Source organism: Beta vulgaris, chromosome 1, assembly GCF_026745355.1.
Source record: "Beta vulgaris subsp. vulgaris cultivar EL10 chromosome 1, EL10.2, whole genome shotgun sequence".
NCBI lineage: Eukaryota > Viridiplantae > Streptophyta > Magnoliopsida > Caryophyllales > Amaranthaceae > Beta > Beta vulgaris.
Window position 1 is genome coordinate 54,426,973 of NC_079202.1, and position 26,662 is coordinate 54,453,634.

The window sequence follows — 26,662 nt, forward strand, 5'->3', positions numbered from 1 at the left end:
TATAGACATAAAATTAGATTATACTATTAGCTAGTGAAGCAAATAAGTAAATCTTAAATCTCTTTTATTATACTCCTTCCGTTTCCTAAAGATCTTCCTTGTTAATGTTCCTACAGATACCAAGGAGGATCCATTTGTGTGGTGTGTGAGGTGGGTAAAGTAGGAGAGAGAAAGGGGTTAAGATAAATAAACAAATATAAAGGGGTTAAAGTAAGAGAGAGAAAGGGAGTAAAATTGAATTAATAATGTAATGGTGGACCATATAATAGGGACATGATAGGGTAAAAAGAGGAAGAAAAAATTCCAAATAAAGAATAAAGTAAAAGAGGGAAGATCTTTTGGAAACGCACTTAAACGGAAAGAGGAAAGATCTTTAGGAAACGGAGGGAGTATAAGCCAAGGGATGAGTTATGACATTCCCCTTTGAAATGACCAAAATATCCTTTAATAATTAAAAACAAATGTTTCCTTTTTATAAAAAAAATTAAAAAATTGAATCAATGCAACTTGCCATATGCAATAAGTCAAAAAATGGAATATGCGAACAACATTAATGATTTGACGAGATAGATTGACACACAAATTAATTAGAATCTTGAATAGGAAAAAGTTAATGATATATCTTAACAATATAATACTTCGTATTTACTATCATTAAAGAACTATAGAAACTATTAAATCCTCGACCAAAATTTTCAGCGATGGTATTAATTGAACAGTTAAAAATTGATCACCTTCAACTCAAAAAGATAATATCATCTACAAAAGAACTTCAACAATTTTAGATTAGAAAAAATGTCCATTCGACTTAACTTATTATTTTTATCAATGTGAATTGAGAGTAATTAACGGCTAAAATTCGACTTTAAATGTTCTCCATATCTTACATTTTAAAACAGAGAATACACTCATATACGATTAATAGCCAAATGCTCAACATAAGCAATCGGAAAAAAAGAAAAGAAAAGGCCCAACCAATCAAGTAAAAACAAACAACAAAATTTTGCGAAAGATCCCTAAAAAGAGATTGATGTGTGCGAGGCGGAGTAAGAACAATCTTGTTTTACTTTATTTTTTCTCTCTTCCATTTGGGTTCATTGAATCTAATGATTTTCGAATATATATACATGATCTCAATCACGACAATTATCCCAAGAAATTTGACACGTTTTATTTGACTTAATTTTTTAATCACAAGTTACCTATCCAAAAAAGTCGATGTGCATATGCCATCGTAAGCTTCTAACAATGTCCAGAGTTGTAAAAACCTGCACATATTTCTTTCTTCCTCGGATATGCTACGACGCGGTAGTTCCAAACTCTATTGTGCAAGCGGCCAACTTTAAATCATTGCTACATCAAAAACAGCATATTAGTACATCTTTATTAGGTCAATAAATATAAAGTAATGAAAAATAATGAAGAGTGCATGAATTGCAACAAAGTGTTTTTTAACCCTTTCTGTCAGAAGAATTGACAAATCACAAGTGTACGTAAAGGAAAGATAACAAAGGAATGGTAATAACTATATATGGACACGGGCCGGGCTGGGTCGATTCACCACGACATGAACCTATATTTGACTAGTTGGCTAATCGGTTTGGTTCGGCCTGGTTTGAGGTTGGGTTTTCTCAAGTCTGAACCGATTTTGTCCTGGTTCAGGCTAATTCATGACTTGGACTGTGCTAGCTAGTTTAGATTTGGTCCATCGATTTAGTTTCTTTTTTTCGTAAATGAGAATGCGTTTTGATTTGTAATTTTAATTACATATGCACTACAATTTACAATACATATATATTCTATATTGTCTATATACATTAGTGTTTCTGATAATTGGGTCAAGGTTAAAAAAAATTTTATGCATTATCTCGACTGGTTCAATGGGCTGATTCAGGGTTGAGTACGATCGGTTAGTACGATTCATGGTCCGATTTAGGGCTAGGGTGGTCCGCTTTGCTTACCCATCAATTTGGCCCACGAACACGTTTGATTGTCCGAATTCGGGCATGTTTAGGCTCGGTCATTTAGCGCCCTGGTCCAGATCGGTCTTCTTGCGGGTCGATTCAAGGATGGGTCTAGTCAGGCCCTTCTAATGACCACTACTCTAGTTTATGTTAATTATTTGAGAAAAAAATACTCAAATTTTAAGCAAAACTAGATCTATTTTTAAACATATAAAAAATGTATGCATAAAATTGATATAAGTTGCCTTGATTTGAAGATATTTTTTTTCCCTTTTTTTATTACTGCCACATTTCCTTTTTATATATTTTTTCGTTTCTTTATTAATTGTTATATATCCTATATATTAAAAAAAATCCTTTAATTTATTTTTCTCCACCAAATTAGTGGGATCATGTACTTCAAAAATTCAATTTATCTCTATTTTCAGTTGTATGTAGTACATGAGTTTATATGATCCTCCTTTTCCGTTTTATCCTCCTTCTCCTTAATATTATCCCTACCTCCCATATAGCTAGCCTATAATAATAAAAATGAATGGAGTATTACAATTAAGAATTTGTACACTAATAATGATAAATAATTCTTCTAAAAAGGCAAATGTTATTTTGTAAAATTTTCTTAAATTTGTCTCAATATACATATATTTAAAAAATATAATATAAACTTCTGCTATATAAATTAATAAAAGTTTATAAATATTACTCTATGTTCCAAAAATATTGCTACATTTTGATCGTTGATACTATTCACTTGGTAACTTTGACTATCTTTTAGTTGATGTACATAAGAAAAAACATGGTCATGTTGGATCTTATTTAATATTTTTTCCATATATGTACTTCAAGATATTGATGTTTGAAGTTGCATCTCGTAAACTGTAAAAAGCAAATATAGCAACATTTTTGGAATAGAGGGAGTAATAGTGAACTTTTATTTGCGACCATCAAGTGGCTGCAAAGGATTAAGCGACTGATTTGGACTAGCAAAAATTTGGACGGTTAGTTAGTGACAAGGCGACAATGATAAAATCTCTTCCACGAGAAGTTGAGTACAATGTTCCTTGAAAGAAGAATCAACAATTTGAAAGCAGGTGCAGAATTAGTTCCCACACATTTGTAACACACGACTTTGGAACGCAATTTGCCTGGCATAACTATATAAGAAGTTAAGAAAAAAAAGAAGTTAAGAAAATGCAAGTAATAGAGATATAAGAAGTAGAAAAGAGAAGCAGAGGAACGGAAAAAAGGGGAGGATAATTATGGATAAAATGCCAATGGCTAGAATTAAATTGTTACCAATCTTATTCTTGGATTTTTAGAGAGTTACTCCATACTGTCCCTTAGTTCAATTGATCTTAAGAACATAAAAAAGGGAGAGGATGCTTGTTTTCAAAAAGAATAAAAAAAATTGAAAACAAACTCATTCAAAGTTACTCCTTTATTTATTTATTTTTCCAATTGCCATTAATAAAGAGTTGTGAAAAATAGAGTCAATTAAACATTTTTCTAATGGAGTCAATTAAATATTTTTCTAATGGAGTCAATTCATCATTACTTTCTTTTGAAGTAGTGCTCCTTTCTTTTCCTTTTTTTTTCCAACTGTCATTAATAAAGATCTGTGAAAAATAGAGTCAATTAAACGTTTTTCTAATGGAGTCAATTAATCGTCCTAATCCTCGAACATAAATCTCATATACCAGTAAGCATGCTTATCGTACGAGCCGAGCCCGAACTGTACTGGACTCGGCTCGTGAGCTCGATGAACTCGATAAGTGAAGCTCGACTAGAGCTCGTAGCTTCCCTCAAGACTCGAGGTTGAGCTCGATTTAAGCAAATTAAAAATATACCAACACAACATTAAACCGAAAAAAGTCATATTCGACATTTAAAAATTGTTGATAGATCTTGTAGAATAATAGGCTAAATTCAAAAAGTAACATGAATAAACATATTTTAATATTTTATTTTTACATGCTAACAAAATAAATTACCTACAAATATGCATAAAGAATCAACAAATTAGATCTAAAAGGACATGATTTTTTCAATGTAAAAAATTATATTAAAAGATACGTATAATACCTTTTCTTAAGAATTGTAGCCTATAATATCCTTTTTTAAGTGCTTTTAGTTATATAATATTTTTTATATAAAATAAATAATCAAGCTTGTTCACGAGCTATTCTAACCGAGTTTGGATCTAGTAAAGCCCAAACTGTTTGCAAATAGGCCTAGCTTATTATAAGCACTAGATACCACTGCCACTTCTGTAAAACAACCACAATAGCAAGTTTTGCAATCAACAACACTCAATGCCTCTAAACAAAATATCCATATATCTATTAACAATACCTCCTTTCTTCCATTGGTCCCACTTGTGATCAAATTCAGCCCTCTAAAATATGAACAAGTATGGATCATATAATTCTGGTATGAAAAAGATGAAGAGAGAGAAAGTTAGAGGGAGAAAGAGAAAGCGAAAGCGAAAAAGAAGAAAAAAGAGAAAACCCCTTCGAAGTTCTCTAGAAACCCTAGAAACCTTAGTTTCTCAGCCGAAATCTCTGCAAAGTATGTCCTTTATTGGACTTATCAGTGTTGCGAGAGATAATTTTCAGAGTAAATCCTTCTCTTGTCGAATCAATTGTACTAAGAGAGAGGCGTGCTGTGTAATTTACCTTCTGAGGTTGTTTATGGCTACTAAAGTTAGGGTAATTAAGTGGAGTAATTCATCTCTACCCTATTGTTGTAGGGTTATAAACCAGTTTAAGCTATGGTTTATAGCTTGTAATGATGTTATCCAGGCTGGCGTTTCATTTGCTCGTCTGAGTTGGAGTAATTTAGGGTTTCTATTGAGAATTGGGGCTTTCTATTGGGTGGGGGCTTTCAGTGCATTAATTAATTGGCAGAGTAGTGAAGTGGTGTGTGAAATTAGGGTGGCTTTTATGGTGTTGTCATTCATTGCTTTTGTTGGATTTCTCTTAATTTCCTCCGATTTTTGGCGTGCTGTTCTTCAAGTTCTCATAAATGTTATCCAGGGTGGCAACTTAGCATTTATGGCGATGGTAAGTAACCTTAGTCAGTTTACTATGAGATTGTTTGCTTGTGACACTTCTAGTATTCCATACTATATAAACATTACCAAGGTTAGTATTTTTCTCACATCTTTCTCCTGTTTATCTAGTTCTTTCTGGTTGCTTAAAATTATCTCTAGATTCTTCACAAAATTTTCTCTTCAAGTGTCGTTTTGTAATATGACTTTGAATTTTAAGGCAGCTGTTTTAGAACCAGGGGACTCCAAGATGAATGAGACTCAGTCTCAGGAGTCTTTTAAAGGCCCTGAAGTTCTCCCTATTGTCCAAGATGCTTCTAACCCTTCTTTGGATGTGTCTGATGTACCTGATCCTCCTAATGATGCTGCTTTTCCTGAAGCTGTTGTCGTTGATGAGCTTGTTCAAGTGCAGGAGGATATTAAGGAACTCACTAAGTCCTGTTTATTTGGTAAGATGCTTAGTGAGCCCCTAGATGTCCGTACTATTATATCACGTACTAAGTCTGAGTGGAAGTTCGTTAAAGGTGATATTGATTTTTTAGAAATGGGTAATCATTGGATTTTATTAAAATTTGCTAACCCTAATGATTTGGCTATTGTATGGTCTGAAAGACCATGGCATGTTCAAGGGGATTTGTTTGTTCTCCAAGCTTGGAGACCAAACTTTGATCCTTTTCTTAAAGAGATTAAATGGGTTGATCTGTGGGTCCGTATTCCTAGATTCCCTACTGAGTTGTTGAATTTTGAGTCATTAGCCAACCTGTTTGCTTCTAATCATGTTGGTGTGTTGGTTAAGTTGGATTCAAATTCGTTATTAAGAAATAAGATAAGATTTGCTAGAGCTTGTATTCGTGTTGATATCACTGAACCTCTCCTTGAATTTGCCGAGTTAACTCGTGCTGGTGGTCATAAGTGTGGTTATGTGATTTGGTATGAAGACTTTAGTGCTGGATGCTCTTTTTGTGGTCTTGAGGATCATTCCATTGATGTTTGTTCTCTGTTACATGCCCCAAAGAAAGAAATAACTGTGTCTCTTTGAAAAGTCCTAAACAAAAGACTCTGGATGAGGTTCTCTCATTGGCTAATAGGCAAGTTAATCTTGCTACCAGGGCTGTGGAAGCCAATGTGGTGCAAGCTAAGCCTAAGTCAGTGTATAGACATGCTAGAGCTTCTGCTCATCCTAAATCTGGTGGTTTTAATCCCTCTGCTCATAAGTTTGTTAAGAAAAAGGAAGTTGGAATTGTGTTTAAAGAAACTGTATCTATGCATGCTCCTCTGGTAAGTTATGCTGCTCATGGGAAAGGTAAAGGTAAGGCACTTGTGTATGCTTCTGCTCCCCAGTATGGTATTGAGCATGACTCTGATGATGATTCTGACAATGTGGTTGTCCCTCCAATGTTGCCCTCTTCTAATGATTTTCAAGAAGCTTTGCTAGATGTCTCCTCTAAGGATGCTGGTGAGGGTGTAGGCTGTGGTTTTGCTCCATCCAATGGCACTGACATTGAGCTTTCCCCTATTCCTTTACAAGTGGTTTACCCAGGTGAGCTTTTTCAAGGTAACCAATTTGGGCCTTTGATTCATTTGGCTGAGCAACAATATGGTGGCTATTCTGTCTTTGATTCTGATGTGGAAAATGACACTATGATACTGCATGATGAGGATAAGCTTTGTGAAGCTTTCCCTGTTCAACATGAGTCTTCATTTCATTCCATTGATTCAGCAAGCTCAATTGTTAGACACATTAGTGCCTTGGGTGTTGAGCAGGACCCTCCTATGGAACCCACCTCTCTCTCTAGCGCTGCTAAGAGAAGGAAGGGTAACAGTGTGGATGATTCTGCCTCCTCAGGTCTGAAGAGGGCTAAACCTTGAATGTTTGATGATAGTGGTACTTTGTTTTTTGGGGTGTCTTTATGCAGAAATGGTTTTTTTCAGGCATGGGGATGTTAGTTGGGAGACTTTGGATCCGGGGGCATTAGAATTGCTCTTTATTTTGATGAATGTAAATATGATTGCTTTTGTAATGCTATGGGAAGCTGTTTCTCCTAATCTTTTTAAGATTATGTGGAGATGGAGGTCTAGCTTCTCATATATTATCTCTTTCCCCAATCCTGGTTGTTTTGAAGACATCCAGTTTATGTTATGTATTTTGATTAGTAGTTGGTGCAGATTGATGATTTCAGTAGGTGTAATGAACTTTGTCTCTTGGAATTTTGTTGTTGTTAAGGTTTTAAACCTTACTAATGTAATGCAGTCTGCTATTGTAATTGCTAGGTGCTTAAATTATCAGAATTTAATGTATCACTTTGATTCTGCTTATTGGCTAGTGTCCTGTGATTTTTCTTCTTCTAGTAATTCTCTGGGTTCTACTAGCAAGTTAACGTTTTTGCAATATTTTAGCAGTAGTAATGAATTGTATTTTATTTGCGTCATTCTGATTTCCATTTGGCGGAGTAAGATTTTGATGAGTAGTAGAGTGCTAAGATTTGGTATCCAGAAAGTGAATTTAGACAATGTCTTGGGAAGGGTATTAAATTATATATGAATATAAGCTTTTGGAACATAAGGGGGTGTAGAAGGCACCTTGCAATGGAAGAGGTGAAGGAATTTAGCTTTACTAATAAAGTTCAAGTAATGATGTTGTGTGAAACTAAGGTTCAAATTCCCCCGGGGGAGGGGTGTGTTAGAAGATGTGGTTTTCAACACTCCGATTTTATTCCTTCCATGGGTTTGGCGGGTGGTATATGGCTCTTTTGGAAAGATAATGCTAGTAATCCATTTACTCTAGCTATTATTACTAAAAATGATCGATTTATAGCCTGTAATATTAAGCTATTATCCATGGAATGTTCCTTTGTGGCTATTTTTATTTATGCCCCTCCTAATTATGCGCTTAAACAAGACTTTTGGAATGAATTAGTTGAATATATTAAGACTCTAACTGACCCTTATGTTATTTTGGGTGATTTTAATGAACTAAGTTCTCAGAATGATAAAAAAGGGGGAGCTTCATTCCATTTCTCGCGATTAACTTATATGAATATGCTGGTTAATTCCCTAGAATGTATTGAGTTACCTTTCGCATGTGGTAGATTTACGTGGAGGAAAAAGATTAATGGTCCTAATAATATTTTGGAGCGATTAGATAAAGGAGTAGTTAGTCTTGATTGGCTCTCTGCTTTTCCTGATGCAAAACTTTTTAATCATATTTTCTCCTCCTCGGACCATTGTCAAGTTTCGCTTAATTTTAAAGTTAATAAATGCAGAAAAGCTCCTCCATTTAAGTTTAATAAACTGTGGACTACTCGAAAGGATTTTGATTGTCTTGTAAAAAAGACATGGTGTACGCACTTTCAGGGTTCTTTTATGTATTGCCTTACTAAAAAATGTCGGCTTCTTAAGGAAAAGGCGAAAAATTGGTCTATTACAAGATTTGGTAACGTTTCTCGACAACTAAAGAGTGTAGAAGCTAGATTACAAAATATCCAGAAGGATTTATTGCTTAATGAATCTTGCCCTCTTCTTATTTCTCTTCAGGATAAGTTTTTAATGAAACAAGCGAAATTACTTCACTTTCAAGATACTCACTGGAAGGTAATTGCTAAATCTAACCATATTAAATTAAGTGATGCGAATACCAAGTATTATCACTCATGTGCTACTATTAGAAGAAATAGAAATATCCTTAGTTCTATCAGTGACCCGCAGGGGGTAGCTATTTCCCACCCATTGAAAATTGAAGAATGTTTTACTGAAGCTTTCAAACAGCGATTTACGTCTAACGAAAGTTGTGGTTTTGATGCGAATGTAGATTTTGATCTTCTAACAGAAATTATTTCGGATAATGATAATGCATATTTATGTCGAGATGTTACTTATGAGGAAGTTAAAGAAGGTACCTTTGATTTAGCCCCTGATAAAGCCCCGGGTCCTGATGGGTATCCTCCTTTTTTTTTCAAAAATATGGTCCCTAGTTGGAAATTCAGTGTTCAGAGCGATAAAGGCTTTTTTCATTCAGGCAAAATCCCAAAAGAAATCAATCATACTTTTATCACTCTAATCCCAAAGATTGATAATCCTTCTAATCCTAACCACTTTAGACCTATTAGCTTGTGTTCGACCATCTATAAGATTATTGCAAAAATTTTAGCTAATAGACTAAAAGTAGTGCTGGGAAAAATTATTCATCCTCTTCAGGGAGCTTTTGTCCCTGAACGTCTAATTCAAGACAACGTCCTTTTAGCTCACGAAGTTTTTCACTCTTTCAAAAATAAGAAAGGAGCTTCAGGATGGTTGGCTATTAAATTGGATATGGAGAAGGCCTATGATAGGTTAGAATGGAAATATATTTTTATCACTTTAGACAAGTTAGGGTTCTGTGCCCGTTAGGTAGATTGGTTACGTCAGTGTATTACTACAGTCTCTTTCTCAATCCTTGTCAATGGGATTCCAGGTGAAACTTTTGTTCCCCAGAGAGGAATTCGCCAAGGAGATCCGTTATCTCCCTATATATTCATTTTATGTGCGGAAATTTTAGCTAGGCAGCTGCAACATGCCAGTTTGATGGGATCTAGATCCTTAGGGGTCACTTTAGGACATTCAGGTGTTAGAATTCCTTTTCTGACTTTTGCTGATGACACAATGATTTTTGCTAAAGCTTCGGAGGAAAGTTGTATAACTATAAGAGCTATTCTTGATAAGTACTGTAATATGTCAGGACAATTAATTAATTTTCATAAATCTGCTTTTCAATGTACGCAAAATGTGTCTGATAACGTTTCTGCTAATTTTGCTGAGATTCTTCAAATGGATGAAACTTTCTCGTTGGGAAAGTATTTGGGGTGCCCCATTATTGATTCTAAAGTGACAAATGCGACTTTTGCTGATATTCAAGAGAATGTGTGCTCCCAATTGACTAAATGGAAAGCTAATTCTTTATCTCAAGCAGGGAGGACCATTCTAGTTCAGTCCAACCTAGCTACTAAAGCTAACTATCAAATGCAAAGCTTCTCTCTTCCTCCAGCTATTCTTTCCTCTCTTGATAAATGCTACAGGATTTTTTTTTGGAATAAAGCCAGTGATGCGAAGTCCCCTAACCTGATTGGATGGGATAAGGTTTGTAGTCCAAAGAAATTTGGTGGGCTAGGTCTTCGAAAGGCTAAGGCCAATAATAATGCTCTCCAATTTAAGCTGCTATGGAAGATTTTGGAGTCTCCGGATAATCTATGGGTTCAATTAGTTACTCGTAAATATCTTAAGGATGTTGATCTTTTTAATTATAAAGTCAAGGCTAATGTTTCTTGGCAATGGAGAAGACTAATGAGTCTTCGAAGTACGTTTAAGAAGGGTCTCCGGTGGATAGTGGGTAATGGCGATCAGGTTTCCTTTTGGTTTGATAATTGGATTTTTAGTACAACTTTGGCTGAAAAATGCTTAGTTCCCAGGGGGTCTGAAGCCTTAAAAGTTAGTTTCTTCATTAATCAGGATGGTCATTGGAATGTGGATTTACTTAGGCAGTATGTCCCGGCTGAAATTGCTACATTGATAGCGAATTATTTTTTACCAAGTAATTTGTGTCATGATAAAAGGATTTGGGGGCTTACTCCTGACGGTATCTATTCAGTAAAGTCAGGGGTGGAGCTTCTCCAAGGGCTTAATCATCAGATTTGTGCCCCCTCACCTTTTGGATGGATTTGGAAGCTGTCTATTCCCCCAAAAATAATTTCTTTTTATGGAAAGTTTGTCATAATGGGATTCCTACTAAGAAAAGATTAGAGTTAAGTCATGTTTTTCTTCCCCTGGAGTGTGTATTTTGTAATTTTCATTCGGAAGACATAGATCATCTGTTTTCTAAGTGCCCTTTCATCCAGGATGTTTTTTTGGATCTTCATCAACATTTAAATTGGCCTATCCCGCCTGAAATTGAGGATGGTGTTTCTTTTAACAATTTCTTACTTCATCTTAATTCTTTGTTCTCAAGGTTTCAGGTGAAATGTATGGTTATAGGATGGTGGTTTGTGTGGTTTGCGCGCAATGGAGTCATTTTAGGCAAGAATCGAGCTCTCCTAGTAAGGTTAGTTCGATGGTTAAAACTTTTGTGCGTAATCTTAAGGTTGTGAGGGCGGTGATTGAGGGTGTGGACTCTGTGATTTCTCCTGCTGCTTCTCGAAACCTCAAGGAGGTGGCCCGAAATAATGCTTCTTGGTCCCCTCCTCCGGTAGATTATTTTAAAGTCAATTTTGATGTATCTAAGTTGGCCAGTGGCCAAGCGGCCTTTGGTTTTGTTATTCGTGATGCTGAAGGTGTTGTGATTTGTGGGGCTGGGTCTTTGGACAGTTCGGTTTCCATTTTAGAAGCTGAGGCTAGGGGCCTTCGGGAAGGTGTTAGAGGGGCTAAGTCTCTGGGTATTGATAAGTTGATTGATTGATTGGTGATAATTTGGCTGTTATTAATGCTGTTAAAAGAGTGTGGAAGATCCCTTGGAAGATTCATTCTGCTATTTTGGACACGATTCAAGAGCTAGGTCACTTTGCGGAAGTGCAGATTGATCATGTTTTTAGGGAAGCTAATGCGGCTGCAGACTGGATGGCGCATAGGGGTCATACTACGCTTTCCACTACTTATTGGTTTGATGTATCTGTTTTACCTTTTACTGTAATCATCCGAAAGGATGCTTTAGGGTGGCCCAAATCCTGGGATCCTCCCTAGCTTTTCTTCCCTTTAAAATATATATATATATATATATATATATATATATATATATATATATATATATATATATATATATATATATATATATATATATATATATATATATATATATATATATATATATATATATATATATATATATATATATATATATATATAATTCTGGTATGAGTTATGAGTTTAGAATGAGTAAAACTCATATCTAGTACTATATGTTCAATAATTTGATAGATTTAAAATCAGTACCACAAGCCCATATGGTATGGGCTTTATAAACCCAAGGGGGAGGTGGGTATGGCTCATACTAATATCTCTGGGTATTAAATAAAAGAAAAAAAATCATTTCCAAATAAACCCAAACACACAGTACTAAGTATCAAGTTCCAAACTTTTACCACCTTGGTTTGATTCCTAACTCCAAACCCATACCTAACCTACGCGTGTGCAAAGGATAGGGTTGGACCGGACCGGACCGGAATTTGGACTGTATTCTGGTCCGGTCCAAACTAAAAATTGCACTCCTGTCCCCGGTCTACTGAAATTCAAGATTGCGGGTTTCCGATCCAAACCCAGAAAAATTCGGTCCGTACATGTGGACCGAAATTTCTTTATTTTCAGTAAAAAAAATAATAGTTCAAAGGTCAAATAATTTCAAAGTTATGAAGTTAGAAGTCTAAAAACCTACTTTTTATTAACTTTAAGAGTATTGTTATTATAATTATTAAATTTTAATGTATCTAATTATAAATATGTATAAATCTAAATAAAAAAAATGCAGATTTCGATTCAACGGGTCCAAAACCAGAGAGGACTGAACCAAAAAATTCTGGTATAGTCTTGGTCCAAAAAGGTTCTAGATTTCTGTCCAATAGTCCAGCCGGCTCCGGTCCGGTATGGTCTGGTACACCCCTACTCATACCACGATATGAACCAAATGCCTCCCAATGTGATATACCATTATTGGTCAAAACAGTTACAATATACTTCCTTTGTTGTGTATCATATTGACTTTTCACACAATCTGGATATATATCAATTTCGACTATTTTTATTTACTAATTAATTATAAAGATAAATGTACTAATTTTAAATATTGAAAAGTAATCTCAATGTATATATTTAAAATTTAATGACAAGCAATTGAAAATATTAATAGTTAAAGATATACATTGACATATATATATATATATTATCAATTCATGAATTTGTTAATTCAAATTAGGACATAATTATATCCCATGTTTCTAGAATATGATTTTTTTTCACGCACCGCATGAACACAATATCTATAAGCAAATAATCAAAACATTATTAAGCAAATATTCCGAACACCTAGATCTAGAGCTGGGCATGGGCCGGGCCGGCACGAGGGCCAGCTCGGCACGGCACGATTTGAGCCCGGTCTAGCACGAGCCCGCTATGAGCACGACACGGCACGCTGGCAGGAGTGGTGGGCCGTGGGCCACGCATAAACAACATTCTAAAAGTTTGGCACGAACCCGGCACGAGCACGACGTGCGACCCGCAAGTTGGCACGCTTATTTTGGTTAAAATTTCATAATGTTTAAAATTTGTATAAGGCACGATGGCACGGCACGAGCCGGCCTGACACGACACGTGGGCTGAGTCGTACATGGACCTTAGATTTTACAACTTGGCACGAGCCCGGCACGGCACGAGCATTTCTTATCCCGTTTTGGCACGACACGTTGTGGCACGAGATATGGGGGCTTGGCACGTGGGCCGTCCCGGCACGGCCCGTGCCCACCTCTACCTAGATCAACTCAGACTAAAAAGGATTTATTGTTATCCGATCACTAATAGGGATATAATCCAAAGTAGGGTTGCATGTGTGATTTTAGATCATTCAACAAAATATTGAGTACCTATGTGGCTATGTGAATAGTCCCCCTCACAAAAGAAAGCATAGGAGTTAGGACTCAGGACCGCACGCGTGCACTGTGCACAGTGCACATGTCACGTATTTGAGGCATGAGTTTATATTGGAAACAAAAATAATTTTAAAGAAAACATAACATATCTTCTGCTCCTTCCGTCCCATTCTATAATATTAGCCTTCATATGCACGCGATACGTGCGTTAATTTCAAAATTTGTTATTCTATTAGATACTCCATTCGTACTTTATTTATGATTAAACTTAAATGTGAAAAATTCAACAGTTAGATGAATTTAGATATATTAATTCGCTAATGTAAAAAAATAAAAAGGTTGTGAGTGATTGTTAACATTAATTTTTTGTGAATGAATATTGAACAGAAAGAACAAAAATAATGAGTTGGTTTAACTGAATTAAAGAATATCAAAGGTAGTGAATGTTCAGACTTTTCATGTGGACGTTATGTATGCCATCTTTTTTATAAGGTATAAATATTTTGTCCATTTAATTTTTGATTGAAGTATTTGATGCATACACCATTTTAAACTTGTTTTAAATGGCAAGTTGGAATGAGATTTTTTAAATGATTTACTTTTGTAATTTTTTTTCATCCCATTAATTAGATCATTAAGGGTATTTTAGTCACTTCAAAAGAGGACACCACACCTCCTCCCTTGGCTTATATAATAGAGATAATGTTGATTCTTTTTTACACGTTTTCAAGACGTAACTTTAACCTTTAATATTTTCAATTTCATATTAATAAAAAATATAATAAGTTGATATTACGAAACTACACATTGAGACGAATCTAACATCCCACATAAATATGTTTTTTATGTATACAAATGAGAATATTCGGTCAAAAATTTTAAAGTTTGACCCACCAAAAATAAAGTAGGCACTATTATGAGACGGAGGGAGTATTTGATTCTTTAGAAGGTACTATAATAATAAAATTACAACATTAAAAGGAATTGGCATTCTGCTAACTTTCTAAAGAACAGATGATCAATTTCCTAAATCATTTGCTAGGAATGCATGGAAGGAGAAAATAAGGGTGTGTTATAAATGAAAAAATGTAGATGATATAATTAGGGATAGCAATCTAATCCGAATCCGACCCTAATCCGCTCCGATTCGAAGGAAAAAATCCGAGTTGACTCCGACAAAAAAGTAATCCGACTCCGACTCCGTTTAAAAAATCCGACTCCGAGTTGGAGGAGGGTCGGAGTCGGATCTCATAAAATAATCCGAATCCGACTCCGACTTTGAGTCAATCAATCCTTTTTTCTTATTTATTTATGTAATGTATTATTTATATATGTATAATCTGACTTCGATTTTCAGCCAATTGTATTATATAAGATTTTTCCATAGAAAAAATGATTGTTAAAATAATAGTAATAATTAGATTATTTGTACTATATAGGATTTCCATATGATGATTAGAATATATTGTAATGATTAATTTATTATATTATAGAAGACTACTCTATTATAAAAAAATTGGAAGAAAAATAAGTCGGATCAGGTTCGGAGTCGGATGTTCGGATTTTAAGTCGGATGTCCGGATTTTAAGTCGGATGTCCGGATTTTAAGTCGGGTCGGATCTCGCCGGATGTTCGGATTTTAAGTCGGGTCGGATTCGGATTTTCAAAGTCGGATGTCGGAGTCGGACTCAGATTTAAAATCCAACTTTCTGTAGGGTCTGAGTCGGATTATGCATAATCCGGTCCAAGTCCGACCCGTTGCCATTCCTAGATATAATACCAATAAAATTGAAACATTTGTGGCAATAGAACCAAATTAACGTTAACTTAAAGATTTAAGAAAAAAAGTTCCAAACGTGGAAGACGGAAGTGGTTACTCCTCAAACGCGGCATGTACCCCAACGGCCCCACCTACAACAAAAGCCCTCGCGTTTTGATTCCATTATAATTTATTTACTCAAATCCGTTTCATTTTAATCTACACATTTACACTTTACATACATGTCAATGTAGAATTTTAAGGACATATATCTTTAGTTTTGTATTTGTAAAAATTATAAAAAGTACATATTAGTAAAATACATGTTATGATGAATCTAACAAGATCCCACATGACTATATTTTCATTAGCGTATAAATCACAAATGATGGTCAAAGTGAAATTTGTGAATAGCTTAAAATATCAAAGTGTAACAATTAAAATGAAACGGAGGGAGTATCATTTAAGTCAAGTTATAATAAAATTTCCCTTTACATGTTTCATTGCTCCTCTCTAGGCCGCGGGTTTTGAGTGGGGATATACTTATTTTATGGTATTCGACTTAGATTATAATTTGTTCAACTTATTTTAATTTATTTAGATAAAATAAAATAAGATAATTTTTCAATTAATATTTACTTATTTTAGAAAAAATACGATAAAATAAGATAAGATAAAACAAGATAAGTTCAAATAAGATAAGATAAGATAAGTTGAATCAAGCGTACCCTAATATCGTTGAAAATTTTACACTAGCTTTCTTCAAAAAAAAAAAAAAAAAGACCACCGTAAGAATTAAATAACAGCCACAAATTACTCCACATCCCAGTGGTTTATATATCTCAATATACTTATGGATAAATCTTCTTCATTTTTTTTATTATGCATTTTTGACAGTTTATACTCGATTTTGGATAACTTCCAAAATTATATATATTAAATTCTTAATTTATTTTCTGTATTTGTATATTACCGCCACACTGTCGGCCACCCCAAACCCCCTACCATCCTCCACCCACCCCCACCCCCACCCACACTCAAACCCTGGTTTCAACCTACCCACCCCCGGCCCATGACAATCCCCACCCACCCCCACTCCTCCTCACAACGACAACCCTCTCCTCTCCCACCTCCCATCCCTCGCGCCTCCCCCTTCTCCTCTTCCTTCCCGCTCCAACTCCCCTCTCCCTTCCCTTCACGCCACTACGCCCATACCCCCCTTCACCCCCTTCGCGACGCGTCGCACAGTCCCCCTTTTCCCCTCCCTTCTAGACGCACAACCTCCCTCCTTTCCCCTCACCCTTCTTCTTCTTCTTCTTCCTCCCCCCTGTTATGAGATTTTGTTTTTTTTCACTGTATTTCAAGAAACATAAATTAAAATTCACCAAATAATATCATGTATTGTACTTAAAAGTTTTTAAATCGTAAATACCAAATACATTAAATAATTTTAATTTAACATATACAATTTTGGAAGGTATTCATAAGTTTTTTGTATAAGATAAATTCTGTAAAATAAAAATACAAAAATTAACAAATATACCACATTTAATGTCATCCATTGTACGTATATATACAACTACTGATATGGAGTAATATGCAGCTCACATTAAATCATTATGGTAACCTTTTTTTTTTCCTGAAAGCCCCAATAAAAAAACAAATAACCTACTACTAATATAAAAAGACATTTTTTTGTGTGTAATGAGTGACTAAGCACAGTGATGTAGATGGAATTTGATCCCATGTCTCGTCTACCACCCCCACAAAACTATACCAACTAAATTAGATGATATCTACATATAAAAACCATTATATCCATATACAAAATCCTCCCATAATCTTTTCCATCTTGACAATAACATATTGCTTATTTTACTTCATATTATAACTAAGGATGTCTTGGTGTAGTGGTTAATATTGAGGTGATGTGAATGATAGGTCACAGGTTGGAATCCTCCCTCCCTTTCTTTATACTTTACTGCCTTCGTGGCTCATATAGATAAAAAAAATTACTTCATATTATGATGATATTGACAAATTTTTGTCTCTCGAAAATATATAGAGAAATTAAATCATTAGCTCTAGACTTCTACATTTTCATATTTTTTACCCGCAAAACCAATTGGTTGAAATGATAATATATTATGTAGATAGCGATAAGTGCACGGAAAATTACACACAAATTATTATAATAGGTGGTCTAATTTTAACATATAATTAGACAAAACCAAGCCCAAGTTCACTTTGAAGTATACTTTTCTTCCAATATTTTTCTCACTCTATCCAAACATTATTCCTTGATATTTCGCACCAACCTAGTCGTTCGTTATCTGTCCTTCCTTTGATTCCCTTTAAATCTCGAATTACAACACACATATTTTAATTTAAAAATAACCCAACAATAGTCTTACTGAATGGATTAAACTAGTCGTTAAATGGGTTAAACAAGTAATTAAATTGATTAAAGAATGTGAAAACTAAATGAATTACTGGTAACTAAATAGATTAATTAAGTTGATCACTAAATAGATTAAACTAATTAAATTTAGAAAGGTGGTCCGTTCTCTTATTAATATTAGGCTTGAGCCATTGTCTAATCTATACTAATACTAGCTTTTAACCCGTGCAAAAATGCACGGGAAGTTTATTTTTTGAGATAATTGTGTACATCAAATGTAATATCTGTAAATATTGTTGCAATATATTTTGAAGCACTTAAAGTTCCATGCAATATAAATCATGAAAATCTGAGGTAAAAAAAATACATGTCAACAAAGTGGATGAAAATAAAAATTAATTATTGAGTAACATTAATAATAAGAGTATTTAACCAACATTCTGAAATACTTCTTTGTACACTACGTTCGTGGTAACATTTGATGTTCCACGTTCTTTATCAACTATTAAAATTTTCAAACCCTTCTTGCTAGTAACTCTTGATACGGCCACATAAAATTGTCTGTAGCTGAAAACAGACGAGGAAGATATAGGCCAACATGCGAAAGTGATTGTCCTTGACTTTTATTGATTGTCATTAAGCACACAACCAAAGGGAATTGTCTCCGTTGGAACTTGATGGGAAATTTTGTTGAGTCTGACGAAGTCAGCGTCATTCGTGGAATGAAGACGTTATTGCCCAAATTACTACCAGATACCACAATAGCCTCTATAATGCGATCGCCTAAGTGCTTAACGACCAATCTTGTGCCATTACATAGCCCGGAACTTTGATCAATATTCCTTAGGAGCATCACTGGTGCTCCAACCTTCAGTCATATACTATGGTTTGGTAATCCTCCACATTTAATTGTATTTAGGAACTCTGTTGAATACATCTCATGAATTCCAAAATTTCCTTCCTCCACTGAAATTGCATCTGAACTCAAGTAAGTTCTTTCTTCACCTGGCAATTGAGATAACACGTGATCGTTAACCGTCTCAGCAATTTCATTGGTTGGAGCAAGAATAGCTCTTTCTTGAAAATAACTTGGTTCCCAAATGTGATCCGCTATGTCAGGATATGTGCTTTCTACTATTGTCGCAATAGGGTCATGTCCCCCATCTACCAACATTTCATGGGGTATTTCAATATCGGCCTCACCATCATTTGGCCCTCCAACTTAGCCATCTCCAACATTGAGTATCCATTATGAAAATTCTTAAATTCATCAACATTTTAATTACTTGAACCTGTTGTGAGGCGCATGTTCTTTGTCAGCCTAAGTACTCGGCAAAAGTCCCATAAGTAAGAACTATTTATTGCTGAGAAGACAATGTCTTGTCTGCTTCCTTTAGGCACCACGGGTAATATTTTTCTTAAATCACCAGTAAAAACTACAACCTTGCCACCAAATGTGATATCTAGATTTGCAGGATTCACAAACTGCATAACATTCTTTAAACTCCTATCTAGAGCTTCAAAGCAGTATTTATGCATCATGGGAGCTTCATCCCATATGATTAACTTTGTCTTCATAAGGAGTCCGGTTAAGTCCGAGTTTGGCTTAATGCCAACACATGTTGAGTTCTCAGCAACATTTATTAACGGGAGTCCAAACCTAGAATGAGTAGTTCTTCCTCGCGCGCAGAAGCAATAAAGAAGCTATTCCGCTTGATGCGACTGGCAAAACGGTATCTCTTTACGCCTTAATGAGGCACACAACAATCTCCAAAGATACGTCTTACCTGTTCCTCTGTATCCATATACAAAGAACACCCCTCCTTTTCCTCGTGATACAACTGACATAATTTTATTGTAAATTCCACGTTGCTCAGTTGTTAATCCTTGAAACAGTCGCTGGAACTCCTCTTTTAACTTCCCTCGGTCATAGGAAAGCTCGTCCATTATCATTTTGTTTTGCCCGTCTTCTATGATCAGATCATTAGGATATGGCATTTCGCTGAATTTACGTAATGTGCTGCCATTACTTTGTAGCTTAGCTTCAATGTCTGCTAGCGCAAAGTTTGCAGTTTTTTTTTCCACGTCATCAAACTTTACAATATATATTTACTCAGATATTATATCTATTTTTTTATATAATGACTTTTTTTTAATAAATAACATGTATCAGCATAGATCCATACGATTTTAGTGTGGGCCAAGTCCATATAATTTTTTTACACATTTGAATATCTGAAGTGGCAAGTTCTTTCCTTTAGTGAAAAAGAGTGAAATGGAAGCTAGTAAAATAGTGTTTATTTAAAGATTAACTTTGATTGTAAAAGTTATATTTTCTTATATTTGGACACAATCAAAATGGCTCAAATTTTGTATTCTCCATAAATGAGCATACCACTTTACTATAATGATGCTTCAAACAATTTGGCCCTTGGTTATAAAATAATGCTCCAAGTCCACTATGTGTTCTAAGTTAATAAAAAATATCATACAATCTCTCTTATTACAACTACATACATCATCTTCTCCATAAATTGATTCTAAATCTCTCTCTACATACAATCTCTATCTTATTACAACCCACGCCTAGATGATTCTAAAACTTATTACAACCAAACCTATCTTATTACCGATTATTGCATACAACTTATCTACGTTTTTTTAGCAAATCTCTCTTAGCTACATTTTTTTATACTTTAAAACTACAAATTATCCATCAAAATTATACTCCAAGTCATCGATTTTTGCATCAACAACAAATATAAAAGTCATGCATGTGGGTTTTATGAAGAAATTAAGCCTTTGATCTCCATGTTCTTTGCATTTGAAGCATGGTTACTATAATTCCTTGATACAACCAAGGTGTAGAATCATTCGATCTACAAAGTGAAGAAGATTTAAAGACCGCATGCAAAACCGCAAATATATGGAGTTGGATTTTTTTTTTTTGAGGGGAATATATGGAGTTGGATTGATATGGAGTTTGAAGAAATTTTCTAAATGGGTCAATATAGGTTGAAATTATTTGGTAAGTTCATTTAAAAAAAATTCATTTTGACTAATTATGATGAAATTGAACTGATTTTATGTTTCCATGTAGTTTTTAGCATATATATATATATATATATATATATATATATATATATATATATATATATATATATATATCATATAATTATAATACTAAAATGAGTCATATAATTCTTAAAATTGATAATAGTGAGTGAGAAAAATCAATAATATAAGCTAAGGTTGGAATGAAATAGTCAATATGCCAATGTATTGAAAATTTTGTAATTTATTACAGTTAGTGAGTGAGAAATTTATTGAAAAAATTAAGATTCTAAGTTTTAGCAGTTAGTGAAAATTAATTCAATATATTCGTAGTATAACTGTCAATTAGGAATTTAAAAATTACCCATCAAATAATAAAATTTAGAATTAAGATTATTGAAATAAGGATGATTTCTACCGGTGAGTGACACAATAATTTTAAAGTTAGTAAAAAATAAATAGACAATATAAGTTTGTTCCATTGTTAAATATTTAGGGTTTTTAGGAATTTAAAAATTACCCATCAAATAAAAAAATTTAGAATTAAGATTATTGAGATAAGGATGATTTCTACCGGTGAGTGACACAATAATTTTAAAGTTAGTAAAAAATAAATAGACAATATAAGTTTGTTCCATTGTTAAATATTTAGGGTTTTATGAATTTAAATTTTTTGTAGTAAACTTCATCTTTTTTGTTTTTGTTTACGGTAACGCCATTTTGTTTTTGTGCTAACATGGTAGTTTTATTTTTTTTTATTTGAGATTCATTTGAATTTTTTTTATTATTCGTGTAAAGAAAGAAGTGGAAGAAAATCAGTTTATATTAGGGTGTGATTACATGAACATCTTATATAATAACATTTATTTTTTTGATAAGTTACACAAATGGTAATGTAAAATGGTAAGTTTTATCAATATTTATATTGTTTACTATTAGTTAGCAACTGTGTCGTAAATAATATGATTGTAAAGCAATTCCATTTGTTGATTTAAACTTACCAAATTTATAAGATTGTAATTGATCCATTGTACACGTGGCACTAAAAGAATAAGAATAATTATAGTGATGACATGTGGCAAAATGAGCATTAGCTTGACACATAAGCCAATTGAACCTTGTTTTATATGTATATATAGATATTAAAAGGCGTGCGTAAACCAGAAACAGTGCCACGTGGCGCTCTCCCTAGTGAGTTTTAGTTCATGTAATCCATGTACAATAAAAAAAATTAGAAATTGCATAGTATAGATTTCGATCCCGTGACCTCAAGTTCATGTAATAAAGTTGTAACCACTGGACCAAGTTATATTTAGTGCTATCATATCAAAGTACAATATTAATAAATGAAATTTTTCTTACCCGGGGCATAGCCCGGGCCTAATAACTAGTTTTAAACTAAAAGTAGGCGATTTCGTACAAGACCAACTGCAAAATATATAGGAGAAAGAAGAGTAAATTAAATAAACAATCTTGACATTGACTTCCTTATAACTAACCCTCCACCTATATGATTATTTTTAAATTACATGTTTTCCCAGTATTATTTTCGTAAAGTGGCTAGATAAATTCATTTATCATATTTTTGATTGTTTATTAGCCTGTTTTTCACATGTTATATCTTTCTCACTTATTCACATGACTAATATTTCGAGCAGTGTACGAGATGAAAATCTAGCTCCTTCAAAATAGGAGTTAGTGTAATTCCACTTTCTAAGATTTTGGTTAATTATGCTCCTTATTCTTAACTTATATGTTTATAACTTTTACTATACATTGCTTGCTTTAATAGTTCGTTATTCAATGGATTAGAAGTGAGATTTGTTTGTTATACTTATCTTGTTTTTTATATCTTATTTTCAACAAATTAGTATCAGAGTTTCAGGTTAGATCTTCAAAGTAGAACAATGAAGAAGAATAAAAAGATGGAGAGAAAGAGAGATCCCATTACTTTTTTAAAAAAGAAATAATTAGGAGAGAATATATAAAAATAATGTCAGTGTTATTGTGTTTAAACATGACAAATAATTTTTTTTTAAAATTCGTGGATGGGTTCCCTTTTAGCAAATAAAAAAAGGATTTTTAAATCTTAATAAAAGAGGAATACAAGTCATTTAAGGTGAAGGAGCATTCTAATCTTCACAAGGCAAGTAAGATAATTAGCAATTTGAAAAATGGTGCAAGTTGTAGTCAGCTTAAAGCAGTTTTTGAGGTTGTAGTAAGGGTTGTGGAGTAAGTCAACATGGTCAGTTTTAAAGACAACATCTACCAAATGTAGAAGGAAATGCTTAGAGATGATCATGGGTCGGGTTCGAGCCGGGCTGGGGAAAAAATTGTCCATGGGTCGAGTCGGACCTAAATTCGGGACGAATTTTTGTGCCGAAAGCTCGCTATTTCGGGCCTAAATTAGCGGGCATTTGCGGGCCAAAAACAGACCAGGCCAAAAAATAGACTAAAAAGTCGTTTTTGGCTTTTCCAAAGCTTAAAAAAGTTCAGATCAGGCCGGGCCCGATCGCGGGCCAAAAAATCCTACCCAAAAGCGGGCCGGGACAGGCTAGGACGGCGGGTTGAGCCAAAATGATCAGCACTAGAAATGCTCTAAATTAATGATCAAATCATTTGTTGTTGATTATGATGTGCATCATCAACAATTGCAGGATGTCGAGAAGTGCGTCACAAATAGGAGAGAATTGCTCCAAAGTTGAAAGTGTACATATTAGCCGGTGAGATGTGCATCAATGAATGAAAATTGACAGTGAGAAGACGTGCATCGTGTTTGAAGAGAATTACTTTGACATTGCTTTAATGTTAGTGGATTGGTGTATCTTATTTTTAGGAGAGTTTTTTTTTCTAAGTTAGTTGTTTTTAGTAAAATTAACGTATGTTGACAGATTGTTATTTGTTATTGGATTTGTTAGTGAGATAATTGTTCATGCTTTTGCGACATTTTGCAGCATGCCATGATTTTCAGCATATTGGAGCCTAGTAGCAATGGATGGTTGTTGGTTTCTAATCCTAAATAAAGTGTAGTTAGGAGTTGGGAGAGAAGAGGTGGCAATCGGGTCGAGTTGGATTGAGTTGAACTGACTTTTAGTTCGTGTCAATTATTACTAATTCGAACCAGACCTGATTTTAATTTCAAGTAAAAATCATAACCTAAATCCGACATGTGAAGTTTTTGTTGACCCGAAACCAACCCAATATGACTTGATTTATATTTTATAATTGTAATAAGTATACATTTTAAAAATAAAGCATTGCAACTCCTAATTTCAAATGCCAATTAAATCAAAGATTTAAATTTTAAAGCCATAAATTAGTTACCGGCTTCAAATTTAGAAGTCTTGGCCCTATACAAATTTATAATTAGGAATAGGTGACGTAAGTTATAAAAGTTAGGTTAGTTTCAGATTGATCCAACCCGAAATTGACCCAAATTCTAAATCAGGTTGTTCGAGTTATTTTCGGGTTTGAAAAATCAACCTGAACCTAACCCATTAAGATTTCGGTTGGGTTGGATCGATCCATTTTTAATTTCAGGTCGAAAATCTCATTCCAAACCCACAGAGTTGGGGCTAGGTTCATGTCGATTATAAAATAGGATCAACTTTTGCCAGCCTGAAAATCTCAATCTCAATCTGAACTGAACTGATAATTGAACTGAACTGAACGGAATTAAATTGTAACTAATAGTAGTGATAATAATATAATATAATATTAATTAATTAATAATAAATTCATAATAGTGATTTATCATTAATAATAAGTTATTAAATAAAATAATAATAAACCGACTATGAAAACTAGTTAGTGTTCCATAGTACTATTATTATGCCTAGTAATTCAACTATCAAAACGTGTATTTTTTTCATTTCAACAATGACAAGTATTATTGTTGTTATTATTAACAGTATTATTGTTGTCATCTATTAAAAAGTTTGTACTTTGAACAATGACAAATATTATTGCAATGTGTACTTCTTAGGCTCAAATTATCATTTCAATATAATTAGCCGAATCATAGAAAAAAAAGTATTAGCAAAATAATAATTAGAAATATTAGAATAATAATATTATTATTAAATGCAATAGTAATAGGAGTAATAATAACAATAATAATAATATAATAATAATTTATAATCATGATATTAATATTTATAATAGTAATAGTAGTAGTAATAATAATAATAATAATAATAATTATTATTATTATAATCATAATAATAATTGTAATAGCAAATGTCATTATTGTTACGCCGACCACCAGGCCGTGAGGCTTTCCCAGGCGACGTTTTCTATTTACATTCCCGTCTCTTAGAAAGAGCCGCTAAACGATCGGACCAGACAGGCGCAGGTAGCTTGACCGCCCTACCCGTCATTGAAACACAAGCTGGTTTTATTATTAGAGAATTAAATGACTGAACTGAACTTGTTGTGCATGTACATGTTATGTTTTATGCACATGTTATGTTTTGATGATGAAAATTAATATAATATGTTATAGCATGAAAGTATGTAACAGTGACAACAGATGCATGAAGAAGAAAGAAATTGATAAACGAAGACTTTGAAGAAAAGAAGAATCAAGAATGAAGTTCGAGTTTATAATTTCTTAGAATAGTAATTTTAGATTCAAATGTAATATGCTTAGTAATATGCAATGTGCTCAATATAGAAATATAAAGTTAATATAATTATTATCTTCTTTGAGTTAAGAAAGTAAATAATTATATTAAAATTATATTTCTATATAAAAAGGAAATAAGTTTTCTAAATCAGAAATCAAAAGGGATTAGGAAAATAAGTTTTTGATAAAACCGAGTTAAGAAAAAGATTTTAATAAAAATAAGTTTTTGATAAAAACCGGATTTTAATAAAACAAGTTTTTGAAAAAGATTTTGATAAAAATCAGTTTTTTATAAAAACGTGTTTTCAAAGAAAAGATTTTTTATAAAAACAGAATTTTATAAAAACGAGTTTTAAGGAAAAAGATTTTACAAAAAATCACGTTTCCTTAAAACGGTGTTAAAAAGATTTTTTTTAAAAACCAGATTTTCCAAAACGTGTTTGTAAAGAGTTTCATAAAATCAGATTTGGTTTTGGAAAATATCTTTTGAGTTGAATAGAAAATCTGTTATGGAAAACATATCTTTTTAAGAATAAAGATAAAGAGGAAAAAGATAAAGATTGATTTTCTAAAAGAGAATTAAATCCCTTGAGTTAAGGAAATTGGAAGATATCCTTGGAAGGATATTCGTCCAGTCCATACTCTATAAAAGGGATTCATAATTCACTTTTAGATCTCAAGTTTTCAGAGAGCAAAATCGAGTCTAAGTAAAAAGCTGAAAACTATTTCCTTGGCACTGAGCGTAGCACTGAGCTGTTAAGTTTAAGTTACTATTTCATAATTGTAATTGTCCTCTATTTGCTTGACTAAGAAGCACATTATTGAGGATCGTTCTTTCTTGTAACTTTTACATTATTAAGAGTGCCAACACTTAGAGTTAAGTGTTGGGGGAGTCATTACTAGGGTTAGTAGTGAGGGGAATCTTATGTATCAAGAGTTTGATATTATAGGATTCAAAGAAATAAAAGAGTTTTGTTTCTTGTGGACGTAGATCTCAGAGGTGAGATTGAACCACGTTATATCTTGTGTCAAATCTAATATCTTTTAAGTTTATTATTCGCAAAATCACAAAATAGCAATTTTCGAGTGTTCAGCTCAGAGCCTGGCACTGAGCTGTGAAAGGATTTTTGCGAAAATCGATTAGATTTCGTCACTCAATTCAACCCCCCTTTCTTGAGTGTTCCCTTGGGTTCCAACAAGTGGTATCA

General features: G+C 33.5%; 1 protein-coding gene across 1 annotated transcript; it reads right to left on the reverse strand.

Moving 5' to 3' along the window:
- Positions 1–18,647: 18,647 nt before the first annotated feature.
- Positions 18,648–19,771, reverse strand: LOC125492013 (uncharacterized). Its single transcript, XM_048634104.2, has 3 exons — positions 19,561–19,771; positions 19,060–19,290; positions 18,648–18,994 (listed from the first exon to the last, which is right to left on the reverse strand). Exons 1-3 carry the CDS (start codon positions 19,769–19,771, stop codon positions 18,648–18,650), a joined length of 789 nt encoding a protein of 262 aa, XP_048490061.2.
- Positions 19,772–26,662: the final 6,891 nt, after the last annotated feature.

Coding starts and splice junctions, on each gene's coding strand:
- LOC125492013 (XM_048634104.2), bottom strand. CDS start 19,771: ATGCCATATCCTAATGATCTGATCATAGAAGACGGGCAAAACAAAATG. Junction 19,291..19,560: donor ATATGGATACAGAGGAACAG/GTAAGACGTATC, acceptor ACTGCTTTGAAG/CTCTAGATAGGAGTTTAAAG. Junction 18,995..19,059: donor GCGCCTCACAACAGGTTCAA/GTAATTAAAATG, acceptor GAGATGGCTAAG/TTGGAGGGCCAAATGATGGT.